The 14,744-nt window shown below is 37.1% G+C and overlaps 1 protein-coding gene across 3 annotated transcripts in view; it reads right to left on the bottom strand.

Annotated features, from left to right (window-relative positions):
* Positions 1-14,744, bottom strand: part of LOC150077697 (retinaldehyde-binding protein 1-like) — a 49,222-nt gene that overhangs the window by 22,871 nt on the left and 11,607 nt on the right. For all 3 annotated transcript variants that reach the window (XM_090384291.1, XM_090384292.1, XM_090384290.1), the window contains exons 3-4: positions 3,407-3,568; positions 859-1,101 (exon numbers count right to left, since the gene is read on the bottom strand). In XM_090384291.1, the coding sequence (XP_090240417.1) occupies positions 859-1,101; positions 3,407-3,568 (405 nt within the window). The remainder of the gene's footprint in view (positions 1-858; positions 1,102-3,406; positions 3,569-14,744) is intronic.

Below are 14,744 nucleotides of genomic sequence, written 5' to 3'. Positions count from 1 at the left end.
ATATTAATTAGTAAGGGCTGTGTATTCATTTCTAATTTTAGTTAATTTTATTTAACGTACTTCCATGGTCTTTGACTTCTGTGTCCAAAGAATATATTTAACTATTAGCCCTGTTGGTAACTAACTTGTTACAGCTCATAAGTGTCTTTATAAAAGGGAATGGAGTTTTTTTAATTCTTAAACTTCTCTTTTCATATTTTGGAACTATCTATTGAGGTAGTCCAGCAAGTGAAGTTTCGTTGATGCAATGGTTAATAAATTCCTAGGATTGCAGTATATCCCTTAGAAGAGATGTCCATCGCGCAACCTTCGCTTTGGTGCTATGGTAATATACCTAATATTGACTTCATTCCAATGTCCTCTCAGTTTCTATTTCTACCCTCCTTTCTTTCTTTGCGGCAGAATTGGTATCTCACTACTGGCATTTCTTTGGTTGAAAAGTACTCTCTTGAAGAGACAAATGAAAATGGAATTCAGACAAATAAAAAGCTTCTGGCATTAGCAAAGACTGGGTGAATTTCTGCAACCCAATTACTTGCTATAAGCTGTATTTTATTTCAATGATTAAAATGTTCATTACGATTTTGAAAATCTATCAATTTTCAAAAGAAAAGAATCTTACTTGACAATAAGTAAAAGAAAACTCTTTAATTTACTAAAAAGTTAAATGAAACGGCTATCACATAGTGAATATGCATAATAATAATAGTTTATATTATATATTAGTATGTTCCTGGTGACAGGACACAAAATGTTTGATTATATTACTGTATAAAGAGAGGAATTAGAGTGATTTATGAATTAATACACAATACACAAATATTTCAATTATGTACAACGTATTCAAAGAATGCATACCCGTTCTGAAGACAACGATAGATTCTCCATTTGGACCACGATAAGGCAGAACTGAGAGGTATTCATTCCAAACTATATCTGGGATCTGGTAAAAGCGTGAAGTGCAGAAGAATTCTGGATGTTCCTCCTTATTCTTGTAATAATTTGTAATCGTGTTGAACGCACGATGCACATCGAATTTCTTGATACGAAGGAACCGGAAGAGGAAAGCGGCATCTGTTGGAGGAACAAAATCTTCCACTTCTGAAATAGGAAAAAAAAATCAGGTGATACGCAGAGAAAAAATAAAAGCGAGCAGTTTTAATTTCAGAAATATTTATTTAATTACAAATTTCTCACTCAGATGGCACGCAGATCCCAATATAATGGTGAGAACGCTAAAAGTTACATGCAATCTATAAAAACAGTCACTAGCATTATAATATATTAACAAACCAGATAGTTATGAACCAGAGCTGTAATGCTTAATACGTTCTACGTTGATATCAATATTTGTAAAATAATAAGATAAGTTTATCTAAATATGATACATAGAACAGTTTCGTACCGAAGTGTTCTACGTATATCGAAGTAAACTTCTCTTATTATTTTACAAATATTAACAAACCAGAGTAAAGAGCAAGTTCTTACACATTGAGGAAATCGTGACACAAGAGGATTGAAATTGCTATTACAGTGTTTTAATTTTCATTATCGGAGTAATGATAAAGAGAAAAAAAAAACTAAGAGAACAAAGAAAGATAAGTGAGACATGGCAGGGAAGAGTAAGGGAAATTTTTCAAGGAAGAGTGAAGCGAGATTGAGTAGGAGGACGAAGAAGTCTGTAAGAACTGGAATGAAATGAGGAATAGAATGCTAGAAGTCAGTGAGAAGTTAAAATGATATAAAAAATGAATACAGCTAAAAGCTGTGGGTTAATTCGACATTATGACGGAAATGGATGAAATAAGAAAGCAGGAAAATGCGAATGGCACAGGGGGAAAAAGAAATTATTAAGTACAATATCAGTTTAAGAATAAGAACAGATGAAGCAAGAGAGCAGTGGCTAAGCGAGCAGTGCAATAAAATTAGGGAGTATGAAAAGAAAAGGGATAAAAAAGTATTTAAAGTTTGACAGGGGAAATTTCTAAATAATGAACTGCCTGTGGTAACCAAAGCTCGTTTTTCTTACGTAGCATCGAGCGAAACTAAGTTTGTTGCTTAGTACACTGATTACTGATAATGATTTTAAGGACCAAGGGACAACACGATTAAGAATTGAGATGTGCAATTATTAAAAGATAAAAATGCGTAATATATGGAGAGAATATATAGGGATTCATTTACGACAGAGAAGAGAGAATAACCAAATGAATGTTGTGTGAATCGGGATGGATAGTGACCAACGATAATTCAGTCTGGACAATATTAAGGGAAATGAAGGAGGGAATGGAAGTTTGAAGCGATGGTACACCAATGGAAATAAAGAAGCGAAGGATGGCCAGGGTTAAAGAATTATTAGAAATAAGTAGACAGATATAAGAGAGGAAAATGGCCAAAGATTTGTTTCACTCGGTAGATAGTTGGAAGAAGAACAAGAAAGGTGTTGCAGTAGTTAAAGGTAAAGGCACGGTTTTAATTTTAGTAGAGGAAAGCATGGCAGTTTTAAGGCGCTACATGTCAACTACACAGAAAACTAGATGATTAATTCTCACATCAGAACAAACTTGCCTTTGTATCGAGTTTCCCTTAATATTGTGCTACTTTGACCAGATAGCTATATTTAGAACTCTGAATATTTTGAAATATTAGAAATTTTTAAAACTGAGTTCGTAAACAGAAGATCTCCCATTAACCAACTTCTTTAGACCAGTTTTGTCTGCGTGTTGTTACTAGAGATGTCTGAGTACAGATGTGTTATTCCTGAACGACAATTAACTGGTCTCTGTCGTCAAGGAAGTTTTAAACTAAAAACAGGCTAAAAGAAGCAATTTCACCTTTAAAAAAATGACCACCTAACCTTTTAGAGAAGGCATCTGTTTGACAGTAGTGCAATATCAAAGCTGGTGTTTGCAAAGGCAGTTTATTCTGTTTGTGAGAATTAAGACTATTGCAATGTCTATGTAATTTAAATCAGTCTAGCTGCAAAAATAAAGAAGAAAAGAGGAAGGCAGTTTTGTAACATCTGAGAGAAATACCACTCTTTTGAACGGATTGTTAATATTTCGGGAATGTAAAATATTGATTTTTTTGTTTTTTATTTTTGTAAAATATCTCGGTTTTAAAGAATTCCGTGTTAAAATAGCGAATATCACAGAGTTTATTGTAACTATTAAAGTAGATGGTAAAATATTATTGCAAGTTACAAACAAAGACTACTTATCTCATCACTCCATAGTGTGCTATGGAGTGATGAGATAAGTAGTGTGGGAATTATCGTTCTGCCGTGTTTTTTTTTTTTTTTTTTTTTTTAATCAGGGCCCAAATCTGCCAGACTATTGAATGATAGCGTGTTTCCGTATTTCATTTATTCAATATCTCAGTTTAACAAAAAACAATTTCAGCTTACCCAATAGCATTTTCTTTAACTGTTCCATACATGATTCTCTTTTTTCAGGAGTTTCGTTCAGTTCTTCTGCTGCTTTCTGGATATCTGCATCCGTTACTTCATCTTCATGACGCCTGTACACAATGTTTATATCTTTCCCTGAATCGGCAATCCCGGGGGCGTCTGTGAAAGTTGAAAATTCAAATATGAGTTATACAGAGAATGGAAAGTTCAACAGAAATTCACTGGAAAAGTTAAAATTTATTCTTGTGAGTTAGGAAATAAACAATGGTATACATTTAAAGTTGTTAAATTATAAATTAGTGTACTTTCTTCAGCATTTGTTTAATGTGAATTAGTTCAAATGTTGCATTTGCATTCGGATAAGATCTAGCAGTCACAAGTATAAACTCATGTAATTTGGACCTAAGATGCTTTTAATCCAAATTCATCACAAAGATTCCACTTCATAAAAATTTGGATTCTTCAGAAAAATCCAAATTCATCATCAAAAGCATTCATCTACTGACGTTTTAGTTATTAGGAGATGCCATCCCCAGAAAGGCAGCCTCCATTTAAAATTTTCCCATTTTATTTCATTTTTTTTTTCATTCCAACTCTCTATTTTACTCTACCCTCATTTCAGACAGGGCTTACTCCTACTATCGCTTTGATGGAGCTGCTCGAGCTCTGGAAGAGCTCGAGCAGCTCCATCAAAGCGACAGCAGAGGTAGACCATGATTGAAATAATGGTGGGCCAAGACAGAGAGCTAAAATGAAACCGGAAGGCAAAGGAGATGTTAGAGATGATAACCCCAAGTCGAGCCAGAACTTTGGAAACCTGTTTTTGGAGGATTTCATAAAGGGGAAATCTCCTACAACGATAGGATGATTCCATAAAAGAGAATGGACATGTTCCAATTTTTGATAGAAATTTCTCTAATTACTGATTATTACACAATAAAAAAAAAACAACACAAAGGACTCCCGATGCTGCGTTACTTTCTTAATCTAACCTGGAGGCTCGAAGTATTTATAGCTTATTTAGTTCTAATTAAGCGCTAAATCACATCAACTCTCAGGTTAGAGTGAAATACACCGGAAAAGAAAAAAATATATAGTAATAGTAGTTTTTCCCACCATTTAATACATTTTTATGAATATTATCAAAATTTATCCGACCTCAGTCTCACTGTATGAGGAGGTGATCATAAATTCTCGGTCCGATCTTCTTTTTGTTCTGGAAAATGTTGCTGCCATTCACACCATGATGCTGTCTGATAGACGAATTTCTGCAAACGGATATCCGAGACGTCAGGCATTCCCATGGAACGTGTTGGGCATTGCTATTCATGACATTTTGGACATGTGAACTTTCTGTCAAATAGGTCCCCAAATGTCTGAATGCTGTTCCCCTGTCTTTTTTTTTTTTTTGAGATGTCCCTGACTTCTTTTGGCGCAATTGTAACCATGGATGAAAAAGATTATTTCATTATTATCCAAGGGCCATAGAACAGTCCAAAGAGTGAAGGCACAGTGACTACACCCGTCTAAAGAAGTACTGGGCTCAGAAATCTGCTGGTAAAGGTCATGTCCTCTGTCTTTGGGACAACGATGGGATTTTGTTTATTTATTACCTGAAAAAGATTATACGATAACTGTTGAGCATTATTAATCACTTTTGGACAAAATGAAAGCAGAAAAATAATGAACAGCTCAGCTGAGGAGTGCTGTTTTTGCAGAACAATACTCTGGTACATATAGCACGTCAAACACATGCGAAACTGGGTGAACTAGGACTTTCGCCATCTTCATTATCCCCGCATATTCGGCCTGTAACATTACTTCTTCCAATATCTCAAAACGCACCTAAAGGGTATCACATTTGTATCAAATCACTACGAGTCACTTGATGATTCTATTTTAGTTTCTATTTGAGAGGTTAAAAATGCTGCAACATCATTGTAGAAAGTTTTGTGAATTGAAAGGCGAATGAGTTGAATAATGCATGCATTCAATTTAATTACCTGTTTCTTTCTATTATGCCGAAAACTTATCAGAACTCCTTTGTACCTGCAATTTTCAGACCGGAATGACAGGGTTAATAAAAAGAAAGGTGTTCAAAGTTTATAAATTTAAAGAATGCAGGTGTCTATACTATTACAATATATTGTATCAAAGGAAATTTTAAAAATGTGCATTCCTATATGAATGCATATTTTTAATAAAGTTTGTTTATAGACAAACTTTATTTTATATCAAGCGCCAAATGTACATTGTGTGCAGCCTATTAAGCCCTGGTGTGTAAAGAGGACTTTTCAACCCCGTACGTTTAGGACATTGAGTGCAATAACTATCACACTGGACAGTGATTATTATTACTTATTATAACCACACCCGGTGAAAAGGTCTGAGTTCTAATCCCGTCGATGACGAAATTAATTTTCATAATCTTTTTCGCAACGTGGCTGAGTTGTCAGCCTCAGGGAAGCGTTGTAAGGTTTTTCCTCATGGAAACTCAGCCCCCTGTCATCCAGCAAACAGCAATTCGACCGAAGAATACTTAAAATTACAAACATTATATACTGGTGCAATATAGATTTAACTGTTTTGTCGTTTAACAGATGCCTAACGTAATCCACATGTAAAATAATATATCTGCATTAGTCCTGTTCGGCTAGACATCTGAGTTTTAGTATTAGCACCAGTCATACAATGCAAGAAAGACAGTCTTTTGCTGCACTTCTCCAAAAATGAAATAACTAAATAACTAAATCAAAATTAAATAAATACAAAATAAATAATAAAAATATATAAAAAAACAGGAAAATAAACATTTGCGTTTCTCTCCTCACGCAGGTAACTCTTCAGATGAATTCTGGATATCCCCAAGCTGTCAGCCTCAATGAACCTAGCAGGAAAGTTTCCTGTTTAAGCTGGAACAGTTGCAATTAGAGAAAAATCCTTAGATTGGCTGCACGGTGACTGCAGGTTAGAAGGTTGTGATTAACGGTTTTTCTTCACATTGGGCTAATGTAAGAAATGGGGTTCCCCATGAATCCCTAATGGGACCATTCATGTTATTGATTTTCTTTAATGACATTGACGAAGGAATCGAGGGCGTATGTGAACATTTTCGGATGGTTCAAGATCTGTAGATTAGTTCATTATCAACCTCAAGAACAGTTTTGTCAGGACGATTTAGACTACAGACTGGTCAGAGAAGTGGCAGCTATTTTTAATGCAGCAAATTACAGGGGTCTTACACTTGGGGAACAGAAACTCCAAAATAACTTCCACACGTGATTGGTCAGTAGAGAAATTTTCAACACTCAGTTCTTTATTTCTTTCTATGTTATATCTATCAAGAAATAAACAAAACTTACACCAAACACTCTTTCTGAATGACGGGTGTTTGATTTTAAAATGTACAGCTCTTATTCCCCGTTGTACCTATAATTGTTATTGCAAAGCACTCTTCAATAATCTACAATCTTCTGTAATATTGAAACAATATTCCCACTTTTAGAGTATTCTCTAATTCTCTACAATGTTCTGCCAGGTTCAGGAGTCTTCTGCACCTTTTTGGACCTACTGGAATAGTCTAGAATATTTTAATATTATTTAAATTTTTTATTTTTATACATAACAGATAATATTTTAATAAAAATTGGTAAAAAGGTTGGTCCTAATTTAATAAAAACTTTGAAAATTAAGAAAAATTAATAAAACAAAAGGAGTAAGTACATTGATATTTGATGTTTATTACTTAAAGCGGTCCCAACTAACCAATGGCAACCCCTCTATCAGTTACACATAATTTAGCAGTACTCTTATATACTCCCTCTCCTGTTTGTCCAAGTACAGGGAGGGAAAAAACCTGCCATGACCAATAAAGATTGATATGAACAAATTGAAAAATAATCAAATTACATAAAAAATAAAATATACATATAATTAAATTTCAGACAAAGTGTAAACTTCATTGGAAAGATCTGCATCTGTTCACAGTCTGTTGGAAAGTCAGCAGCGCTAGGAGCTGCCGAGAAGAGAAGTACCAGCGCCAGGAGATGCCGAGAGCAGACATTCCAGCACAAGGAGCTGCCGAGAACAGAAATGCCAGTACAAGGAGCTGGAGTCGCAGTGTATATAGCAGACTCAAGCCTCCACGATTTCACAAAACTTGAGGTAATTGAGCACAAGGAGCTGGAGTTGCAGTGGATACAGCAGACTCAAGCCTCCACGATTTCACAGAATTCTAGGTAATTCGGCATACACCATACCGCATTACAAATACAAGGCTTCCAGATGCAGAAGAGTCTTCCACCTAAGAAATATTGCAGTTGAAAAGGCTTGGAAAGCCAAGAAGTTCTCCTGTTTATCAACTAGAATTGTCTCACAGCCTTCTGCATAAGATTGAGATTACTAACCTGAGATACCAATTCAATTCGTAGATCGCAGTACTCATCAAAGTTGTACATAATATGTTCCCATGATTCTCTTTCGCCACAATGGCAACTAGATCTTTCATTAATTCCTAAATCATGCAACTTTGAATTAATCTAACCATGACCAGTTAATAAGAACATAGGTTGTAAGCTTGGGGCAAACCATTTGAATTTTATTGAGTCTGCATTTCTTAAATTTGGGAAAAAAATTTGTGTAATCGGCCCTTTATCACAAACACTCCAACGCTCTTGCCAGACTTTTACCAAAGCATCCCAGATTCTTGTCCTTTCCTTCCTGGGATTTGCCAAAATGTCCACTTGTAAATTCAGAAAAGAACAGGGAATGCCAAGGCGGATGAAGTAAGCCAATGCACAATACAACGCCGACCGGGCTAGCCAGTTGGGTAAAGTGCCTGCCTGGCAACCCAAAGGTCGCGGGTTCAAATTCCGCGACCTTTGGATCTCGGGCTTGGATCACAGTATAATGAAAAAACCTTGGGAGGTGCATTATGGCCACAGAAGTCGATGCGCCAACAACTAAAAACAACAACACAATACAATAAATACAGATTAATAGGCAATTTTCCAGTCACAATCTGCAAAGCTGGGGTGGACACAGTTCTGCACGCCATGCACATCATAAGGAGCATTACTCTTTGAATGGAACTGAGCTTTCTAGTAAATACTTTTCCACTTACACGTTCAAACAAAATTGGTGCACCATACATTACCATGGGGATAAATACACAATAATATAGCAAGTTCAGCGCCTTACCTTTTATTCCCCAGCCAACTCTAGTGATTCGAGTAATCATCCCAATAAATTTACTCACTTTTTCTGATAGATAAATAACATGTGAGTTTAAAGTCAAAGACCCGTCAAACATAATGCCTAGATATTTTAATTGCCTTGCCGATTTCAGGCTCGACCCATTCATTCTAACAATCGGGGGTCTTCTACTCGAAAATTGATCCTTAAAGACCATTATCCTTGTTTTGGTTCCTGATACAGTCAGTTTATGTAACCTACACCAGTTATTAAGTTCAAACAAAACCTGCTGTGACCTGGTTTATAGTTACATCCGTGTAATTCTTTAATAAGCAACACAAGATCATCGGCATAAAACCACCATCTCTGTATGCTCGAAGTTCTTACGCAACCAGTCCTCCAAAACTAGGTTCCACCTTAGGGGTCCAAAAACCGATCCCTGTGGGTATCCCCTGGTCACCTCTCGTACAATAGAATCAACCTACGACTTTACAGTCACTGTACGGTGCGTGAAGTAGTCCTCTACCACCCTAAAGATCTTAGTTGAACAGCCTGCAAGTTTCAACATCACAAGAACGCTTCTCCTTTGAATGGAGTCAAAAGCTCCCTCAGAGTCAATAAATATTCCAAGGACATACTTACTGTTCGAGCCTATATATATAGTTTCACAATCCCTGAAGCACATCTTCTGTTCCACGACCTGAAGTAAAACCATATTGCCTGCCAGACCAGCCTAAGTTTTTTTCAATATAGTCAGTAATCCGTCTCGTCAGCATCGTTTCAAACACCTTTCCTAATCCAGGGAGGAGGGCAATAGGTCGGTAAGATCGTGGATCATTCTTTGGCCTAGATGGTCAATTCAGTATCAACTTTAATAGGGCATCCTTCCATGGTGATGGAAATAAATTTTCTGTTTATACTCCAGCACGACAAACAAGTCAGTAGAGTTTACAATAAATCGTCAATACAAATATTTATCGTATTTAGTAGTCACGGGATTGAACCCCGGTCCACTCAAGGAGTGCGTGCTATGCACTCTCGCTCCTGACTACTGGGCTACGTTAGGCCTTCCCCGTCACGCAGGCAGCTATTAAAAGCTTCAAGAAGGATCCCTGGTATCAGTCGATGAGCCCGTTTAATGACCTCTCCTTCAATGAGGTCCATCCCTGGGCATTTATTGTTCCTCATGCGTTGTATTGCATCACAGAGTTCAATCAAGCTAAAGGGATCCTCGTCATGTACCCCAGAGTAAGCATGATTAAGCATTTTCATCAACATCTGTTCCTCATCGTCTTGCTCAGAAATAGTATCTCCAATCAGATGATCCAAAATCGCAGACATACTTTCTCTCCAAATGTACTTTCCTGGGCAACACCTCCAATAGAGTATGCTGTATCTCCATTATATATTTTAGTCTTGCCAGTACCTAGTTTATATACAATTCCCCATGGGTTCTCGTTGCCCACTTTTCTAACCAACGTTCTCCAGGCAGTTAATTTTGAATTAGATATCATACGCACGTATGCATTCCGCATCCTCTGATACTCTACTTTAAGTACATTAACTTCCTCCTCCCCATTGTTACACTTACTTTTTTGGTACCTTTTCCGCGCTTTATGAACCTTCTTCCGAAGTTGGCTTAACTCACCAGATCACCATTTAACTGGAATTCTATTACAATTCTTTTGCTTCATAGATGTGCTGGAAGCATCAAAGAGAGTGCGCTGAAGTAACTCCACTGCATTCTCTCCAGACATCTGACTGAATGCCCAAATACCCAGATTCCCAAGTCGCACACGAATATATTCGTCAAACCTATTCTACTTTGCATTTTCGATAGCAAATCGTCGTAACCGTTCCTGAGACGGTGCTAGTTTTCTTATGTCACTGACAGAAAATACAATGGCCCGATGATCAGAGCAGACCCAGTCTGCTCTTAATCGCCAATCGTCCACGATACCAGTTGCCATTACGTTACAGATTGTCAAGTCAATATTTGATTCTCCATTAACAGTGAAGAAAATACTATCTGAACTTGGTAGAATTTGTATAAACGATCCACAACAAGCGAATAATTCATCTAGTTGACGATCACGATCATTTGTAATTCTATCAAACCACGATGCTGATCTTGCGTTAGAATCCATCGCAAATATTACTGAATTACTACCCAAGCGATTTTGAACCAGTTCCATATACCTGATGTAGAAATTAACGTCTGTTGAGTGATGATAATACATACAACATAGTAATGCCCCTAAACCAAAACAACAACAACAACAATACAACATAGATAGAATGATGCAAGATCTGACTCTACCCCTATGCACACCATCTGTGAAGAGCACAACGAATTTATAACAGTAATAACTATGTCCTTATTAAACACTACAATTGCAGCTCTTAAGTCTGGTTAATCTGCCCAGAGTACACATGCTGAAAGTGGATATCCTGTAGGCCGACCTTTCACTAAGTATGGTTCCTGTATGCATGCTATATCAATATTCTTTTTGTTGCACACTAGTCTAACTTCATCAGCCACCGAATTTGATCTCTGAGCATTAATCTGTAGTATACGTAGGTTACCATTCGATTTTGCATTGTACTGATTAAGAATTAAGTGATTATCAATATCTGCCATTAACGTTATCAAATTGCCGTGCTCTTTCTTTGACCAACTTAAGTGCATTCAAGTATTCTTGCCACTTGACACCTTTCAGAATGATTTTCAGCTCGATTTTTTGCCTTACAATTGGAACAGATCGGTTGTTCTCGCTGATGAGTACAGAATATGTAGGAGTGTCCTATACCTGCACAGTGACTGCAGACAGGGACTGTCCGATAACATGTTCTGGCTGTATGACCTGACATCCCTGACAATTGCAGCACAAAGTAACTAAATTAAAGTCATTGAACTTATACGACACGAAGCCAATGAAAATCCTACCATGCAGTAACAAATGACTTCCAATACGCCATGACACTTGGAGGACCCAATTATTTCCTGTTTTTGCTTTTTTAATACTACAAAAATGGGCAAATATCTCCATCTTCACTTCCTCCCTAGGGATGTTCATATTTAGTAAATTTTTGTTGTATAAGTCTTCTAACAGGTCTTCCTTGTTGATCGTTTTTTCCACATCATACAATATTATTTTTCGCCCTGGCTCTTTTGGAGTCGAGTGACTCACGCCCAATGGTTTAATGCTCTCGCATTCCTTTACCGCTTGTAGCTCCTTTTCTGTTTGCATCTCCAATACCACACCATTATCCCTAATCTTCCGAAGTCTCCTTATCCTAATTTTCTTTAAGCTGCTTTTATATCTTTAGTTACTGGTAATCTCATCACTTTAGTTACTCCTTATCGCTATTTTTCAACCATGATCCCTCAGCTGCTTTAAATAATCAGAACATGTCCTCCTGTCCCATCCAATGACGAGGAAGACAAGCACACCTGACTTTCATTTCTGCCCTTAGTTTGCCCTCGTCCCTCGATGTTCACCTGATTCTGAGGTATTATATGCTGGATCACATTACTATATAGTTCTCTTACCATATCACTATCTTTATTTTTCAGTCCATCAATTTTTTTGTTTGTATTCCTCCAATTTCATCTCCAAGGATGCAATGTTATCATTTAAGCATTTATTTTCTGCTCCCAACAAGAAAGCATTAAACAGTTCCTTAGTAAGCCAGTCTTCCTTGATCTGGACCTTTTCCTTTAGACGTTTATTTTCAATGCCAACATCATGTAGAGCATTTTCAAGTGTGCGCCACCATGAAAGCACCCCATTTACAATCCTCATACCAACACCTTTTTTTTTCCTGAAAACGAAATTCCTCCAGGTCCTTGCGCAGGCAGAGAGTAAGCTCACTAAATGTTTTAAAAGATATTTTCTCAGCTAAATCTACAGGTTCCCTCGCACGATCCAGGTAAAAATCCCTTTGATCTAGCATACTCTGTGCTCCATCGCATGGAGACAAACCAAGGGAAACAGTTGGTGTGCATTTCATCAACTTCTCCAAATTCCTCTTTGCTTTGGCTAAGTCAAGATCCTTTTGAACATTGTGCATAGTATTTTTCAAACTGTTACTTACATTGGAAAGTTGCTCTCCATTATCAACTTCCTCATCCCCAAATCCAGTCATATCTCTTTCGCTATTTATAACTCCACTAATTTCTCAAAGATTATTCGATTTGCCTGAAAAGATCGCATCTAGAACAACCTTGCCATTTGAATATCCTAAGCAATCGTTACTTCACATCACTATGTCTTGATTATTCCCTGCTGTGAGAGAGTAAAACTCATTCACCAATGTCCCATTGACATCAAAATCACACTCTTTTCCACCCAACAATATTTTATTGTTCATTGTTTCCATAACTACTGTAGTTTCCCGTGTTTCTTCAACTAAACCCATACATCTGTCCCCTAATTTATCATCCAAATGTCTTTCTCTAATCTTACCTTTGTCCTTTGCACCTTCTGAATCCTTAGCCGTTATCCATTGGTGAGAACTCGCAAATGTAAACTTTGAGCAAAGTAAACGGTAGTATAGCATATGCTACCTAAAGCTTATTAAATCCTCCTTTACAGTTTACATTATTTCCTTAGATTAAACGTTGGCACACAGAAGAGTAAGACCATTCTCATTAATTAAGGTCTTCCAGTCTCTAAACATCAGGATTTTAAATTACAGCCAGTTAAAATTTATTTACACTATGCTGTAGCATAGGTAAACAATCAACTGACGGTTAGAAAGAAGAACGTTCCAACTGTTAAAAATACCCTAATGTCTTTAAGTAGTTAAATATTACGTGATATCGTGAAAAAGGAGTACAGACTCTCCCGCCTAAAACTTCGCAATCATGCAAACTGTTTAGCCAGCAGTAGTTTGTACTCCTTTTGTACCTATGATTTTTGAGCCATTTGAGCAGTTAATGTGTATGGTTATTGCGCAACTTTCTCAGTTAGAATCATCGTTTAGCTATTTAACATCTACTTCATACAAAATTATCTGCCGATTTCAACAGTTTAATAACTGAAATGCAACATGACTTCTTTCAAATGCAAAGAATCATTTAAAATTTTAGGTCATTCTATTCCTGTGTCCAATAGCTTGACAACGTTCACCATTCAGGTGAACTTTTGAAAGCTGTTACGCTAGTAGTATTAGTAGTAGCATGTAATGCAAGAAAGCAAGTGTATGAGCTTATGCATCATCAGCCAAAAAAAAAAAAAAAATCACACCATTCCCTCAAAATGGCTGTCCAGTTCCTCCTTAAATTTATTTAACCTATCAACTTCCACAATGACAGATGGAAGTTTGTTCCAGCAATTAACCACGCGCTAGCTAAAGGCAAATTTCCGCACATCTATTCTACATCTGTCCTTTCTTAATTTGAATTTATGCCCCCTTACGTTCGTAAACAGAACAAGTGGAAGGACACCATCAAAATTCAGCGTCCTCAACCAACTCAAGGCCTTATACACCTCAATCAGATCACTGCGCCTAGTCTCCAGCCACTGCAATTTGCAGAATTAGCCTCTCTTGGTAAGAGGATCACTTCATTCCCCTCATCAATCTTGTGCCCTTCTCTGAACACCCTCAAGCAAATCTACATCCATGCTAAAATGAGGCCCCCAGACCAGTAAGCAGTACTCAAGGCGTGGCCTGACCATTGCCTTATACAGAGGGACAACCACCTCCTTTTCACTGCTAACAAAATTCTTATATATCACTGAAAAAACCTCATGACCAGCCCTGGCAGCCTGTCTGCATTGCTCAGAAAACTTCATATCTGACTGCACAATTATTCCCAGGTCTTTCTCATTTTCTACCACCTTAACTGTAGTACCACACAGTTGGTACGTTTCTCTGGGGTTACTTCTACCGATAGGCAGTACTTTGGATTTGTCAAGGTTAAACTTCAGTTGCCATGTCTTAGCCCATCTGCCCAAATTATCTCGATCCTGTTGCAGTAGCACACTGCCATTACTGTCATTAACAACCCTGCCAACCATTGTATAATCTGCAAACTTCGACACAAAGCCCGATATACCTTCATCAACATCAATGATAAATATACAAAACAACAGTGGACCCAACACCGAACCCTGTGGGACTCCACTAATAACAT

The sequence above is a fragment of the Mastigoproctus giganteus genome, chromosome 11 (assembly GCF_048544385.1).
Source record: "Mastigoproctus giganteus isolate SK-2022 chromosome 11, ASM4854438v1, whole genome shotgun sequence".
Taxonomy (NCBI): domain Eukaryota; kingdom Metazoa; phylum Arthropoda; class Arachnida; order Uropygi; family Thelyphonidae; genus Mastigoproctus; species Mastigoproctus giganteus.
The sequence above is the reverse complement of the archived record's forward strand: the minus strand, read 5'-3'. Positions and strand labels throughout refer to the sequence as shown.